General features: G+C 40.9%; 1 protein-coding gene across 1 annotated transcript in view; it reads right to left on the bottom strand.

The window, feature by feature from the left end:
• The window catches only part of Dnah6 (dynein axonemal heavy chain 6), a 199313-nt gene that overhangs the window by 167722 nt on the left and 14701 nt on the right, over positions 1–16890 (bottom strand). The window contains exons 5-11 of the mRNA XM_036180253.1: positions 8604–8871; positions 5915–6049; positions 5713–5833; positions 5293–5419; positions 4468–4636; positions 3247–3363; positions 1877–2077 (exon numbers count right to left, since the gene is read on the bottom strand). Coding sequence (XP_036036146.1) covers positions 1877–2077; positions 3247–3363; positions 4468–4636; positions 5293–5419; positions 5713–5833; positions 5915–6049; positions 8604–8871 — 1138 coding nt within the window. The remainder of the gene's footprint in view (positions 1–1876; positions 2078–3246; positions 3364–4467; positions 4637–5292; positions 5420–5712; positions 5834–5914; positions 6050–8603; positions 8872–16890) is intronic.

The raw sequence follows: 16890 nt of genomic DNA, 5'->3' as shown, positions 1-16890 counted from the left end.
CATTTGTCATTTTAAAAAATTCATTTTTTAACAGTGTGTGTCTTTCTGTGCGGCCATGTGTGTGCCGAGGCCAGAGGTCAATATCAAGTGTCTTCTTCAACTGCTCTTCATCTTGTTTTCTGAGACAGGATCTCTCATTAAACCCACCGCTTATTAACTGATAGACTGGCTGGCCAGCAAGCTCCGGGCCTTGCCTGTCTCCTCCCCTCTACCCCCAGCTGAAGTTACAGATGCATGCCCTCATGTCCTACTTTTGCATGGATGCTGTGGGGTTGCAAACTCAGTGCTCATGTTTGTAAGCAGGCACTTTACTGTGTCCCTCCATGTTGCTTGAACGAAGTCTGAGAGGGTGGAAATATGTACTCACACGCTAGGTAATATAATGACTGACAAGTGGGCAAACTTTATGTTGGAAAATCATAATGGCTCATGGATGCCCAGGAGAGAAGGCAGTTGAGAAGTTTGCTTTCATTTTAGTCTTGCTTTCATTTCAGGGCTGGTTGCCCAAGATCAAGCAGAAACAAGCCCCACCTAGAGTGGGCTGTTCTTTCCTTTTCCTATGCCAGTGTACTATAGAAATGTGCTTTGTTTTTAAAACTGGGATCTCTGGGGTCTGGAGAGATGGCTCAGCAGTTAAAAGCATTGGCTGTGCTTGTGGAGTTCCCAGCATCCACATGGCGTGCAGAGATGGCTGTAACTCTAGTTCCGAGAGGTGCCACACCTATTCTGACTTCCACAGGCACTACATGCATAGACATGCATACAGGCAAAACACTCATACATATAAAATAAATCAATCTAAGCTGAGCATAGTGTCACACGCCTTTTATCCCAGCACTCCAGAGGCAGAGGCAGAGGCAGAGGCAGAGGCAGGAGTATCTCTGTGAGTTTGAGGTCAGCTTGGTCTAGATGGCAAGCTCTATGATAGCCAGGTCTACATAGAGAGAGCCTGTCTCAAAAACAAAACAAATCAAAACAAAAATAAATAAATGAATAGACCTAAAACTTTTCTCAAACTAAGACATTTAGGTTAAAGAATTTAGTATGGAATTAGTATTTTCAGAGTCTCTAAGTCTGCTTTAGTTAGCATCCGGGTTGGGGAGATGATCAGGGAGGTAAGGCACTTGCTGCCCAACCTGATGACCTAGTTCAGTATTCAGGACTAGCCCTACAAGTGGTCCTCTGACCTCACAGTTTCACATGTGCATCCACCCACTTCTGTTCACAAAACAAATAAATGCATAGTCAGCATCAGCATTTAAGATTGGTGAAAAGAAGCCTTTAAAGTTTGTCTCTAACAGGCCTCAAATAATTACATTGTGCTTTAAAAAAACCCACAAAACATTTAACAAAGATGACTTCAGTTAGAATCATGGCTGGCAAGACATTGCTCTGCTCTGTTTGTACCCAAGGTGTCCCAAGAAACACATGGCAATGCTTGCTAGTGGTGTTTGCTAATGTCAGGCCACTGTTCTGCCCGTCATGGTAAGTTTTTTTTTTTAATGTTATTTTTTGTTTTGAAGCATATTAATTTAAAATGTTTCTCTTACGTTTTTTATTTATTTTGAATGATGGCAGGTGCCACCACGCACAGATGGAGGTCAGAGGACAATTTGCTTGTGGGAGTCAGTTCCCTCCTTCTATCACATGGGCCCCTGGGATTAAGCTCAGGTTTACCTGCTGAGCCACCTCACTGGCCCCAGCAGGACAGTCTTTAAGGTACCCACATTATTTTCAGATTTTACTATTCGGAGATTAGGTGCCTGCCAGTTTCTACAGAGTGGAACATTCAAAGATAAGACAGGAAGAAAGTGCATTCTTTGATTTCTTACACACTGGGGATATACTAAACAGTTTTTAGTAAAAGCAAATCTACCTTTATTTGCATGATGATGGTCAGAAAATTCTTGTCATCCTCAAACACTGCTGACAGGCTTGGTCCAGGGCCACAGGTCTTCTCTTCCACCTTCTTGTTAATGAACGGGCTGGTGAAAGCGTTAAAGTATGAGTCAGGCACCAGATTAGGAACTGACAACACAGTGTTTTGAAAATGGTTAATTGCCCCAGAAATGCCATCCTGTCAGAGAGAAAAACACAAGCATAATGTAAGCACAGATGACTGCATTTACGAGGTTTTTGAATTTTTCTGATAAATAAGAATAACTCTTGCTGGTGTTATTCTGGTTTGAAACCAGCCTGGTCTATAGAGCAAGTTCCAGGAGAGCCAAGGATACACAAAGAAACCCTGCCTCAAAACAAAAACAAAAACAAAAACAAAAATATTGCAACACATTGTGATGAGATACATTTTGAAGTATGAATAAACACTAGAGGACTATGAGGGAGGGAAAGCCAAATGGAACTCAGGAAAAATTAAATGATGGTTAGAAGTTTATTGGTATTTGGAAAATGGTTTCTATCCTAGAAATATGAGCTGAGAAAAAAATTAGACATAGAACAAAAGATTTATGCACAGGCATTCATTGTGGAATTAATCATAATAGCTAAAATAATTAGAGAAAACAAAATATTTTAAAAAATGGTGGCTCAGACCTATGGATTATGGAAAATGCTGTATTCCTTCCCAAAGATGTTTTCAAAGTAATTAATGAAATGGACAAATGCTTATGATACAATGTTAAGGAGAAAGAACGAAAACAAGGAAGGAAGGAAGGAAGGAAGGAAGGAAGGAAGGAAGGAAGGAAGGAAGGAAGAAGGAGGGAGGGAGGGAGGGAGGGAGGGAGGGAGGAAGGGAAGGAGGGAGGGAGGGAAGGAGGAAGGGAGGGAGAGGGACAGAGAACAAAATTTAATTTCAAATTTAAAAATGTGCCCAAGTGCATATAATCTCATGGTAGATTAGGTAAGCAGGCATACCAGAACACACAAAACAAGACTGGAAGGAAGCATGATTATTATTTTCTGTTGATAAATTTGTGGAATATTGTTGAAGAGTGATGAATAACCAAGAATCAGAATTCTCTAGATAAAGACAATCTTGCAAAGACTTCAAAAGTCGTGCTTACAGCAGTGTGATGTCTTAGACTCCGCTCAGAGCGATGCACTTGTCAATCTAAGGCTTGTGCCACCCTGAATTGCCCTCTTGAGGGGTGCCTTGCCAAGCCTCTGCTCTGCTCTCAGGTAGGGGACAGTGCCAACTGCAGTCTTACCAATCAGCTGGCCGTAAAAAAGTTGCTCCATTATTTTAAAGGTTGCTTCTTTGCAGATATTAGATAATGAAATACACACCAGAAAGTCATCCAGAGAAGGCTCGAAGAGCAGAGACTGCACGGTCAGCATCAGTTCTGTAAGGAACATGGGGATGAGAGACTCATCTTCTTCCTGCTTCTCCATCAGTGGGGCCCCCTGGAAGGACCGCATGTACACTGTTACAAAGATCCTACCTAGCAGAATGCTATCAAGGAAAGCAAACACACAAACATGCAGAGAGGAGCAGACAAGTTCACATAATGAGCTGGATTTAGATCCATGGCATGTGGCAGTCTTTCTGGGAATAATACCCCAGAAAGAGCAAAAATAAAACTATTGGAAGATGATACAGCAATGTAAAAATACCTCTCTCTGTAAAAATTGAAATGCAAGCAAACTTGGAAAATAATTTTAAATGGAAATGGGGCAGCATGGATAGTGTAGCAGAAACCAGAGGCCTCTAACCAGACCAATGACTCTTTGCATGAACACTTGCAAGTAAAGACATATATGGACAAAAGAGTTTACTGAGTGACTCACTGTGTCACACTACAGCTTCCATGACGAGACTGATTTTTCCTATTTTTTCTCTTAAATTTTATTTTATTATATTTGGAGGGTGGTTGTTAGGGCAGAGGGCAGATATGAAGGGATATAAATGGGATTCATATACTTGATAGAAGCTACACCTTATAATAACAAATGCTGAAATGGATATGCCCTTGTTAATGTCCATTGTTGTCATAAAATATCCTCATAAAAAGCAACCCAAGGGAGGAAAAGGTTGATTGGGCTTACAACTCCAAGCCAAGGGCTGTCACTGAGGGGAGGTCCAGGCAGGAACTCAAGGCACTAGTTACATCACATACAGTCAATGACATGGGCAGAATGCATCCTTGCTTGCTTTTTAACTCCCTCTACTAATATAGCCCAGTATCTATACCCCCTACTTACATTGCCCACCGCTCAGGCCAGGAAATGGTGGCTTCCACACTCAGGGCAAGCTTTCCTCATCAATTAACAGCCTAAATAATTGTGATGACAATACAGACATGCCCAAAGACCAACTTGACTTACATAGTTCTTACTGAGACTCCCTTCCTGGATGATTCTAGGTTATGTCAAATTCACAGTTAAAACTAACCAATATAATACTGAAATGGAAATTCCCCCCCCCCAATATAGAAAATACCAGGAAAAATTCCAAAATGGAGATGGTTTTCGGTAAACACCCAGAGACACGATTTCGTCCAAATGTACCTTTTTCTCGGTGACTTCGGGCTTCTCTTCAGTAATCCACTTCTGAATGATGTCTGCTGAGGGTGTCCGCTTTAGTTTGTCAGAGAGAAAATTCAAAAGTGAGCTGGCAGTGTTTACTGTTAAGACGTGCAGGGTGTTCTGAATTAGGTAGTCATTCAGACGGATGAAGCTTGAGAAAAAGGCAAACACTCTCAGATTTTTGTGATTACTACATTTTTCTGATAGCAACTCTAAGGCACGGATTTAAAATTTAGAACATAATATCTCCTGGAATTTTAGTTGAATTATATTAAAACATGAAATGCTTCGGAATTGTTCCTACACCTTCTTCCCTTGAAAGCATAAATGTATTCAAATACCGGACATTGACTTAGCTAATGGTCCTGACTTTCCCATGGGTTATTTGATGAACAAGATGTATATTAAGAATAATGCACCCAGCTCATCTAGTCAAAGGGCCACAGGAATTTTTCAGGGAGCTTTAAGGAAAAACTTTGTGCACACAATGCGTGTAACTTGTGTCTGTAAGTAAAGTATGAAATCTTTGCAATCTGGTTCATATGGTGCAGGTACTGTGGGATGCTGATATGGTGCATGTGTTGTGGGAGACTCACACCTGTAACTCAGCACTCATGTTTTTACTGGAGTATTAGCATTGCAAGCTACATCTCTGTTTTCCGTGGGTTCCAGAAATCAAACTTAGGTCATCAGGCTTGGGCAAAGCCTTTACCCGCTGAGCTGTCTCCCCAGCCCAGGGCTGACTTTTTCATGTCTTGAGACGTGTAGATTCTTTGTTCCATCCTGAAACGAAGAAGATGCTCTCACCATGTGAGCCTCATGCAGTGATGCCTTTTGCTGGCCTGTTCTGTGTACGTCATTTTTTCAGATTCTCCGTATGTGGGCAAATCGGACGAAGCTCCAACAAAACTTGCAATATTTATCTTAAAGTAATCTAAGGACAATACAAGGCACAAATCTTCTGTACAAGCTCCATCTTTCAGTATTGACTCAAAGACAAACAAAGCAAAACACAAAAGCAACGAAATCCTTTGATTTTGTAAAACAACCCAGGACCCCAGAAAACAAATAGATAGAATTCATGCCTACAATTTATGCATGGAAGCAAAAGCTTGGAACAAGTGAAAAGAGAACAGCTATTGAACTGGAAGGGAAGTGAGAATACAGAAGAGATGGGATTTTAGAAGGCTGCCCCTAGGGACCCTCCCACTTCTTGGCCCTTCCTACCCTCATAGGGTTCGAATGCACAGTCATCAGGAATAAATCCGGCAGCACGTAAGGCAAAGCGGCAGGACTTCCTGACCACGTCTTTGGCTTCACTTCGGAAATCTTCGAGGCGCTCTGTCACCTAAACATTCACAGGTGTGTGTGATTAGTCTCAGACCTTGAGGAGAAGGGAGTCTGAAACTTGACAGACAACGTCCATTACCTCCTGTAGCCGCACAATTTGCACAGCCTTGAACTCCTGCAGGGTGTAGGTGTGGAATTTTTCAATATAACAGAGCCCCATAAAACTCAGTTGGTAGCACATGTCATTAATTTTAAGAAGAGCTGGTCGCAGATACTGAATGGAAATAAGAATTAGTATTTAATTTTTAAAGTCTGACATTGCAAAAGTATGTGCAGAATGAAAACTGGTTATGAAGGTTTATAGGGGTGTGTGTGAGGGGGTTAGCTTGGCTAATAACTACAAAATCACACACCAAGTAGGAACTCTTCACAAACATTTTTGTAAAAGGATTAACTGGGTTATCATATTTAATTTGCCTAATTCTCTCCTTTTCACTTCGAGAAGGATGCATGTCTTTTGGCTATTAAAGGAAAAAGATTAAAGACAAATAACAAAAGCTATGCATCTTAAATTTCATTAGCTTCAGCTAATGGCTACTAGAAGGCTTTACAGTGTCCAGTCACAATGATCACAGAAGGGACCACTTAATAATCTGAGAGGCTATGACATAAAACAAAACTAAACTTAACTTTAAATTTACCATGACTAACAAGATGCACTGGCAAAGGATAAACAGAGTCACAAATGACCCATCACTTTCATCCCAACAATGTGCCCAGGAGACAAAAAAGGATCCATGAATATTTATAAAATGTTTAGAAAATATTTAGAGAATTTATAATATTCTTAGAAAAAATTATACGTGGCTATTAATTTGCAATCACATTTATTTGTAAAAGCGTTATTTGTAATTATCAGAAGGTGGGAAAACAATTCAAATATCTATCAAGAGATAATAAAGTAGGTATAACCACACAAAGAAATATATTTAGTCAGTGGAAATAAATGGTATTTCACAACAGTGATGCATTTTGAAGAGAGTACATTAGGTGAAAAATGTTAGTCATATTGTATGATTCGATAAATTCAGAGACTAGGTCAACTTATGGACACAGGAAGCAGATGTGGGGGAAGGAACAAGGGAGTGGGGAAGAAATTGAGAATGGCTATTCACGGCAAATGTAGCTTCTTTTTAGGGGGATGGATATGTGCCAAAATCAGCTGTGGCAATGGTTGGTCCATCCTTAGTGAACACACTAAATAATACACCATGGGTGAATGAATACATAGCAAGTGTGTAAATTATGTATCAATGAAGTTGTTAAGGAAAATTTAGGTACTTACAAGGTTGGCTATTTTTGTGAAATAAAAATTTCAGGGCCAGCAAGATGGCTCAGCAAGTAAAGATATCCGCCACCAAGCTGAGGACCTTAGTTCAATCCTAAGGATACACCAGATAGGAGAGAACCAAGCACTATAAGTTGTCGTATAACCTCCACACATATACCATGGTGATCAGGTGAACACACACACACACACACACACACACATATGCAAGAACCCTGAATAAGTAAAATGCAATGACATTTTAAAAACAGAGGCTGAAGAGATGGCTCAGTGGTTAAGAGAACTAGCTGCTCTTCCAGAGGACCTAGGTTCTATTCCCAGCACCCACATGGTAGCTCGCCACTGTTTGCAACTCCATCTCCAGGGCATCCAACACTCTCTTCTGGCTTCCAAAAGCCAGACACACACACACACACACACACACACACAGTACACAGACAGATACGCAGGCAGCACATCCACACACAAAGTAAAGGTTAATTTTTGAAACAATTCTTACATAAAAACTTTAAATTCCACACTTCATTTTTTAGCCTGGTCTAGAAGAATTAGCCTTTGAAGTCACTTAATTGTATATATTGCACTTGTGGAATGTTGGTTAGCAGCTAATAGGTATTTGAACCATGACAGTAGGTAGTAGATTCCTAGGTAAATCTTAGTTTAGAAAAATGAGAACTTTCTAGAATACTAAGAAGAATTTTAAGGGGAGGTACTATCATGACCAAGACACCACTGGCAAAGAGACAATTCTCGGTATGTAAGAGGACATGAAGACTGGGAAAGGGCATTTAAAAGACAAATCCAGGAAGAGTTTTTGCATAATGACTTAATAAATTGTATGATCTACGCAGTATTTAAAGCATGGTAAAGAAGTGGCTAATGCAGTTAAGGATGCAGACTTTGAGGTTAATGCCACAAGGGAATGGGACATCCTTGCTCAGTTCGGCATGCTTAGTGGGAGGGGCGACCCAAGATGACACATCCTGCATACTTACTTTGCATGATTAATTTTAATTATTATTAATCTTAGTTCTCTCCACCTCCCCTGTTGTACAACTGACACGCCTGTAAAAATCAGATTAGTCTCAAAGAGAAGCAGATTGTGGCTGCTGACCCGAGAAGGTGACCCGTGTAGAAATAGATGAGGCGGTTGCCCACACAGCACCTGAACGTAATTCTTCATAAGTGGGGCCGGGGTGCACGAAGCCCCACCCTCCCGGAGAAAATGACCGTTCTAAGATTTCTAGGCTGCCTCTAATCGAAGGAGACCTGTGTCTCTCTTCTTACGCTTCTGCCTTTTGCTGTCCTTGTTAAGGGGCCAGAACCCCGCTAAAGACTAGATTGCTAGATGTGACCGGACAAAGACTATTTTACCAAGATGAAATAGTCTATGTCAGGTGTTGGTATACCAATGCCTGTGACCCAGTCACACTTTCTTGCCCTGTAATGCTTTTAAAAAACATGATGAGGAAATACATACAGGATTAACAATGAACAGGTTTTTTTGTAGCGCTTTTCGACAGCCGGTGATTTTCTTGGAGCGGACATTCTTCCTCCACACGCTGAAAGCCTTCCACTTCCGGAAGAGCGAGAAGATGGGGATCTTAGTGAGTTCTCTGTGGTACAGATACTCCTGTTCCCACCGCTCAATCTCGATGAACTCGATGTCGTCGTTGTAAATGTGGGTCACTGCCTTGTTGCTAATTGTGTAGTAGTCATTTTTATTGATGTTCTCATAACTTACCACCCTGTGGACAGATACCAATTGGGACAAATGGATAAAGTATTCAGCACAAGAATAAGCAATGGGAGCGTTTTTTGTTGTTAAAAGATAAACGTTATTAAAGGTGAATACCATTTAAAATTTAACCAGATTCTAAGAAACTTTTGAGTTAAAGAAAAGTCTCAAGAGAAGAGCTAGGTTTAAACATCAGATGAGACATTAGACAGATTCCACATTAGCAATATGTTTAATCATTACAGTTGCCTGATCTTTTCAACAAAACAAATCTGCTGTAGACATTTTTGTTACATTTATTTCCACATTTTGCAGGTGTGTGGCAGTCAGAGAACAACTGTGGGAGTCATTTCTCTCCTTCCACTATGTGAGTTCTGGGGATCTAACTCAGGTCCTCAGAGTTGGCTGCAAGCACCGTTACCCACTGAGCCCACCCTCACTATAGACATTACTTTTCTTGAGACAGGGTCTTACTATGTAGTCCTGGCTATCTTGGAACTCACTATGTGACCAGGCTGGCCTTGAAATCACAGAGATCTGCCTGCCCCTGCCTCCTGAGTGCTAGAATTAAAGGTATGTGCCACTAAGCCTAGCTTTACTATAGACATTTTAAACTTAATAGTCTTTTATGAAAGCTTCTTGGAATTAAGCTTGTAATAATTATTAACTCGTTAGTGATTATTCGATGTCAATGGCACAAAAGACCTTTCAACTATCTAGTATTGACATAATTGTAAGAAAGATGAAAGAAAACATGAATTATGAAGAGTAGAATCAAGATTCAAATTAACTAAAATAATGTCTAATTCATTACAGATTATTGTCAGAAAATTTTAGTTAAAGATACCCTTTTTCATCTTCCCTTTTTATTGAGGGCATTCCTCAGCTTCACACAACCAAAGAAAACTAGACCAAGGAGAAATGTAAGAACAGTAAAAAGAAAAGATAAGCGTGGATTCTATAAAAGTTCTTTGATTTAAAATTCTTTGATGAGAATTTAAAGTACAAAGATATTTTCTGCAATTTTAGCTAAAGCAACAAATATGTGCCACTTAAATGAAAAAAAAAAAAAAGTGCAAAATATGCTATAACAGCCTTGCCAACATGTGTTCAGGAATTTAGGAGAGTAACAGCCATGGTCTCTGAAAACCTAAAATCACAAGACAATGATTAAGCCCAAAGCCCAAAGCCCAAAGCCCAAATCATTCCTGTATTAAAGCCGTGTAAAAAGTACGTGCAATGGGGGCTGGAGTGGGGGCTCAGTGGTTAAGACTGATGGCAGTTCTTGCAAAGGACTGGAGTTCAGTTCCCAGCACCCATGTCAGATGCTCACAACCACCTGTTACTCCAGCTCTGGAAGACATGTTGCCCTGTTCTGTCCTTCACAGTCACTACACTCATGTGCACATACTCCCAACCCCCAACACACACATAATTAAAAACAGAAAATTTTTTTTGAGTATATGCACTAAGTAAAGAGTAGATAGCAGCACTCTAGTGAATTCCAACTTTTCCCACATGTATGTTCTGTTCTTGGCTCTGCATTCTGAATCAGGAGTCTAAGGCCCTTTAATGTAGCCTTTTGGAGATCTGAGATGCTTGGAGTTGTTGAAGGTAAATAACTTAAGATACAAACTGTCAGGCAGTAGTGGACTTTAATCTCAGCACTCGGGAGGCAGAAGCAGGCAGATCTCTTGAGTTCAAGGCCTGCCTTGTTTACAGAGCAAGTTCCAGAACAGCCAAGGGTACACAGAAAAACTCTGTCTTAAGAAACAAACAAGCAAACAAACAAATAATGTAAGCTACACATTTATGATCAGTGTTATAAGAGATCAGAACAAAATTCTTATCTACCCTGGGCCTCTTCATCAAAAAGCTATAAACCGCTACCATAAACCAGTTTGGGTTTTTAATGTCTGTTTTTGCATTAATGGAACTTAGTGAGAATGTTGCTTTCCTACTTCACTGTTACCATGGAAAACTGACCTGCTTTGCTTTCATCATCTGACCTCAGTGTCTAACTTTTTGTTTGTATTCTAATTAACTCACACTGGAAATGTGAAAGCATGTCAGGCATTGCATGACACATTTGAAAGTTTTTCCTTTGCTACTATCAATACCTGAAGGCTATAAATCTGGAGTGGTTTGCTCCATAATATGAAACTTCAACTTGCCTCTTGTCCTAGTCACTGTGAAGAGATGACCAAGGTAACTCTTATGACGGAAAGCATTTATGTGGGAATATGATTACAGTTTCAGGGGTTAGTTCGTTATCATCATGGTGGGGAGCATGGTGGCAGCAGATATGGTGCTGGAGCAGTAGCTAAGAGCTGCATCCAGATCTGGGGGGGAGGGCTAGTGTGGGGACTACTATTATTCAAATAGCCACACCTCGGAAACTGCAGTCAACCCCTGGTGTCTCATTAACATCAGACATCAAAACCAAGCAAGAACAAGCAACTGGTCACTGTTCTGCTACAGACAGCAATGGCGGTCGGGGTCCATGACATAAATCCACTTGCTAGTTAGTGCTCAACGCTACTTAGAGATTTTTATTTATATGTCTGTTTCTTTACAAAATATTGTCAGGCCCTCAGTCTGTTTATTTTCCTCATCTCAGCTCTCCACAGAGAAGAACACATGTAAGTCTTTTACAAGCATGTATTATTTTTATTGGTGTTTATTTATTTATTGGGGGCATGCCACAATGCACATGTGGTCTAAGGACAATTTTCAAGAGTTTTTCTCTGCTTCTGCCAGGTGGGTCCTAGGGAATGAACTCAGGTCATCAGGCTTGGTGACAAGCACCTTTATAAGCTGAATCATCTCACCTGCTGGCCCCAAAATTTGTGTGTGTGTGTGTGTGTGTGTGTGTGTGTGTGTGTGTGTGTTGGCTCATTGTCTCGGAAGTTTAAGTCCATGGTCCCCCAGCCTGAAGAGAGACAGAACATGGTGGTGGCGGGCACATGGTAGAGGCAGTTCACTTCTTGGCAGGTAGGAAGCAGAGAGTGAGGGAACAACGTGGGGACTAGAAATGACCACTGAAGGCACACCTCAGTGACCTACTTCCTTCAACTAGGCCCTGCCTCCTCATGTTTCCTATCCCTCCTCAAACACCTCAGCAGTGGGAGACCATGTGCTTAGGACACAAGCTGAAGGGGACAGTTCATATTCAGGCTCAGACACTGGATCATCAGCGTGGAGTCGTATTGAGTGTTTATGAAGATGCTAGAATCCAAGTCAAACCCACGTGTATCCTCATGTATTCTAAGGTTCCAGGTCAACAAGCTCCCTAGACCAGGCTGGTAAAGATATTTATGATCTACTTACTGGCCTCTTGGAAATTTCAAACAAGAAAACTGCAGAGTCCAAGTGAGTGCATTCTCATGGAGACACTTGAGAACCCACATGGGGAAAACATGTTTCCCTTCCTCAGCGTCTCTCACACTTTGCTCCACTGTGACACAGAAAAGCTGTGCCTAGCTTCCTTTTACGTAGTCTAGGCTCTTGGTTAGTTTTTCTCTACTGAAGTGTGCAGAACTTCTTCCAGTTTGTAGATAGCTTTTTCCTGACCCTGCTGCCCATCTAACTTCAAGCCTCACTTCTTCCCTCTGTTCCTCTGGAATGGTGTGTGCCAGCAGCCATATTCACCCCTAAACCTCCCGAGAACCAGCTTCGGTTCCCGCTAGTCCACCTCCCCGCTCTCGCTTCCTAGATCAACTGTGGTTTCTTCTTTATGAGGATTTTAAATAAATACAATGAAATGAGATAATATCTACCCCCATCTCCTCCCCAAACATGCCCCTTTCAACCTCATGCCTTTTTTATATTCCACTAAATCTAGTGTGTGTATTATGCACAAATACGTGTGTGTGAATGTATGTGTCAGTGTGTGTATTAATGCGTGTGTGAAAGTATGCGTGTGTGAAAGTATGCGTGTGTGTGTGTGTGTGTGTGTGTGTGTGAAAGTATGTGTGTGTGTATGTGTGTATGTGTGTGTATATGTGTGTGTGTGTGCGTACATGTACAGAAATCAACCTCCAGTGTCATTCTTAGGAATCATCTGCCTTGCATTTGTGAGACACGGTCTTTTACTAGGATCTGGGGCTCACTGAGTAGGCTAAGTTGGCTACCCAGTGAGCCTCAGGGATTCCTCTGTCTCTACCTTCCCAGCACCAGAGTGGCAAGCACATGGCACCATGCCCAGTTTTTTATCTGGGTGCTGGGGACTGAACTCAAATTCTCATGCCTGAAAAGTAAACACATTATTGACTGAACTATCTCCTCTGCCCTGTTTCCTGTCTTTTTAATGATACTCTTCTCACAAAGATCCAACCAAATCCAGTTACTAGACAGAGGGCACAGCCAGGTCAAGCAAAGCCCATAAAAATTTAGATGGTGTACGCAATATTCTGTAATCTTATTTCCTTAGAATTTCTTGTCCACTGATGAAAGCTCCTTTTCCAAATTCAGGTCCCAAGACATTGTGCTATGAGAATCTCAAAGGGATGATTCTCCACTATATATTCATAATTTGTTTTTAACTTGTCCCCATGCAGAAATAGTTTACCAATCAGGGTCATTTTAAAAAATCATAATCAATGTTATCTAGAATCAATCAACTTTACTCTTAACCAGGGGAATAGAGTTGTGATTTTTAAACAAAGGTCATGTTCCCATGCAGTGTAACAATATACACCCTGTAATCCTAGAACATTTCCCAAATTTGATATAAAATCCCCACATAGTGATAGAACTTTGGTGACTGCAAGGGCTTGTAAAGACACTAGTGATAGTTCTTTATATAATACAATAAAAAATGCAAAGGACAGAGTCAATCTTGAGTTTGATAAGTTTCATATACAATGCAGTTCATAAGTAACCATGGAGATTTGCCTAACCCTTTTTAAAGTAGCTCCTGAATTTCAAATCAAGATTTGGTGAGGAATCTGTTGAAGGTCTTAGCAGCCACCTCTGCTGAGAGAGTGGTGTAAGCAGGAGGCGGCAAGTGGTGAATGATGCTTTATTGTCCTGTGCTAGATGGCCAGAAAGCCCCAGCATTTAGATGACTGGTCCTCTTGCAATTAGCTATCAAAGGCACCATTGTTTTTGTCTTTGTTTTTTTTCAATCCTAAAAGATGTCTCTTTCTGTGATGGATGCAGTGTTGAAATTTCTTGTGGTAGTATAATTGCGCTAAAATCTGGTCAAACATTCCTGTGATGAGTATCTTGGAAACACTGGTGAAGCTGTTTCAAATACAGATGTAATTAGTTCATATCCACACCTCAAATGAAAATAACCCCAGAACTGTGTTAAACCATCCTTTCTCCAGAGCTAAAAATTTGAAATCCTTCTCCTTGTCAGGATGTGTTAATATATTTCCAGGCAACTCTTGAAATTTTCTTCAGTTCATTCAGGTGTGGAAATGTCAGTTACATCCCCAGTTTTGTAACCAAGAACTGTTCCTAACTAAATCTGCAAAGCAGCAGCATCTGCAAATATTTTCTGATTCCTGACAAAATTCTTTTTAATGCAACACATCAAGAGTGAAGCTAAAGAAATGTCCTCCTACTCTTGTTCTTTTGTAGAAGCTGAAGATAAAAACCAACCAACCAACCAACCATGTGCACAAAGATGCTGAGTATAGATGGTGGTAGGAAGCTCAGCTGCAAACAAGTCACTTACACTACTCCATTGAGGAAGAAGAGGCAGGAAGAATGTAAGATGGAGGGTGCAGAGAAGGACTGAAGACTAACTCTCTTCTAAGCACAACACAGCCATGGCAACCAAGATCTATCTAGCCGTCTTTACTGCTCTGTGTGCTGGTCCTGGATCCACAGAAGTTGGGTCCTCCTAATAGTCAGGTATGGAGCGGGAGAGAACCCTTTCCACACACTGCTGGATCTATTAGCAAGCATCAGATTCGGGAAGGGGGCAGGTATAGTACCAGCTGTATTTCCATTGGTGAGTTCACCAGGCTCTGATGGTTAGCTCCAAATGCAGAGTCACACAGACAGCCCTAGTGAAACTCTGTGGAACACTAAACACAACCCAAACTAGTAAATGGGGAAGCGATGGCCAGCATAGTTAGGCATCTCCCCTTGAAGCATATTCTTGAAAATATTGTGAATGCTTAACACATACCACTGAACGGATTCTTTAGAATAAATGATAAACTTTTCCTCAGAGGGATCTAGGTAGAGAAAACCACTCTACACAGTGTGTATTTTACTTTGCTTACCAATTTCATCTTTTATTTGTTTGTTTTGTTTTGTTTCTGAGACAAGATCTCTTTTTTATGTAGCTCTAGCTATCCTGGAATTCGCTCTATAGACCAGACTGGCCTCAGCCTCACAGACATCCACCCGCCTCTGCTTCCTGAGTACTGGAATGAAAGGTGTGCACCACCATGGTGGGTTACTATGCTCAGCAATTATGCGAAGGTGTTACAATTATTGCATTACATTATTTTAAACAGGACTTCACTATAATGTGTCCTCATTTGGTTAACCAGTTTCAATATTTTATAATATTTTTAAACATTTATTTATTTGGGGGATTCGCGTGTGTGTGTGTGTGTGTGTGTGTGTGTGTGTGTGTGTGTGTGTGTGTGCAGGTTGGAGGACAACCTTGTGGAAGTCAGTTCTCTTCTTCCATCCTGTGGGCTCCGGGTTGAACTCATATGGCTCACCTGGTCTGGCTTGGTGATAAATTCCCTTTCCTGCTCAGCCATCTCACCAGCCTCGGTGTTTACTGCTTTTTGACTCCTGTTTTAGCTGTTTCTGACTGTGTAGCATCCAAGAAATTGCCTTCAACCACAGGCTTAAAATGTTCAAGTGCAGTTGAGGGGCAGGAATTTAACTCTAAGTGTCGCCTGGATCAGTCTCAAAATATCTAAAATAATGAACTTGATGCCCCTGGTGTCGGGGTACTCATTAGTCCAGACTGTGACGACTCCCCAGAACTAGGCAAAGCCTGGCTTCCTGTCTCTCAGGCAGGGCCTCACCTGCTGCTGACCTTGGTGAGAAGTGATTTTGCCATTGGTAAACTTGATTCTTTGCCTTATGCTTCTTTACGTTCATATTCTACGTAGTGCTCTGTGCTATATGGGTTGTTGGATTTTTTTTTTCCCTCAGAAGTCAAAATTATGAACAAACTACCACATATGAATCAAGAAATATGTTTATAAAATTGGCAAATAAACCATTATTCACTAATCTTCCTTTAAAGTCTTTAACTTCCTCTTCAAAATTAATAATTATTTTTTAAAACTAATAATAATAATAAAGTAGTGGTGGGAATGATAACACTTTTGCAGTATTAAATATTAAAAATATTTTATACATCACAGGCCTTTTAATTCTATTTTGTTTAATCCTGGTATCTTTTTAAAAAACTAATTTTTAAAAAATCTTAAAAAAAAAAAAAGCTCTTTTGCCTCTATTCTAATTCTCCTTAATCTATCAACCTATTCCTTCATACAATGAAATGAAGATAAAAATGTATGTACTAAGAATAATAATAGCTTTACTAAGTGCCCGTGAAGGTGGGCACCACTCCATTTCTTTCCTCTGATTAGCATCCTTAAATTTGTGTATGCCTAAGCCCAAATGCTTGTTGTTGTTGTTTTTTTTTTCTCCTCCTGAGTCTGACCCATGTGGCCTTCTGTGTCTGAGATAACAGGCACTCTGCCCTCTTGCTCAGAAGAGACACTTGTGGCCTTCAGAAGCATCTCAGTGACTTTCTCTCCAGACTTTCAGAATAAAGGCATTAACTGTTCTTCCTGGGGCAGTGCTGGCTCCCCAGCAGCCTATGCTCTCTACAGGAGGCACAAAGATCCTTTTCAAAGCACAAGTCAGGCCGGGACACCTCTCTACTCGAAATCTGCCGGTCGTTTTCCATGTTCTCTGAGTAGGAGCTCAAGTCCTTCAGTGACCAACAAGGCCAAGTGAGCACCCCAATTCTCCCTCATCCTGTGGCCGGCCACCAGTCTCCACCACCCTTGAGCATTGCAAGCATCTTCTTACC

The sequence above is a fragment of the Onychomys torridus genome, chromosome 3 (genome assembly GCF_903995425.1).
Source record: "Onychomys torridus chromosome 3, mOncTor1.1, whole genome shotgun sequence".
Lineage (NCBI taxonomy): Eukaryota > Metazoa > Chordata > Mammalia > Rodentia > Cricetidae > Onychomys > Onychomys torridus.
The sequence above is the reverse complement of the archived record's forward strand: the minus strand, read 5'-3'. Positions and strand labels throughout refer to the sequence as shown.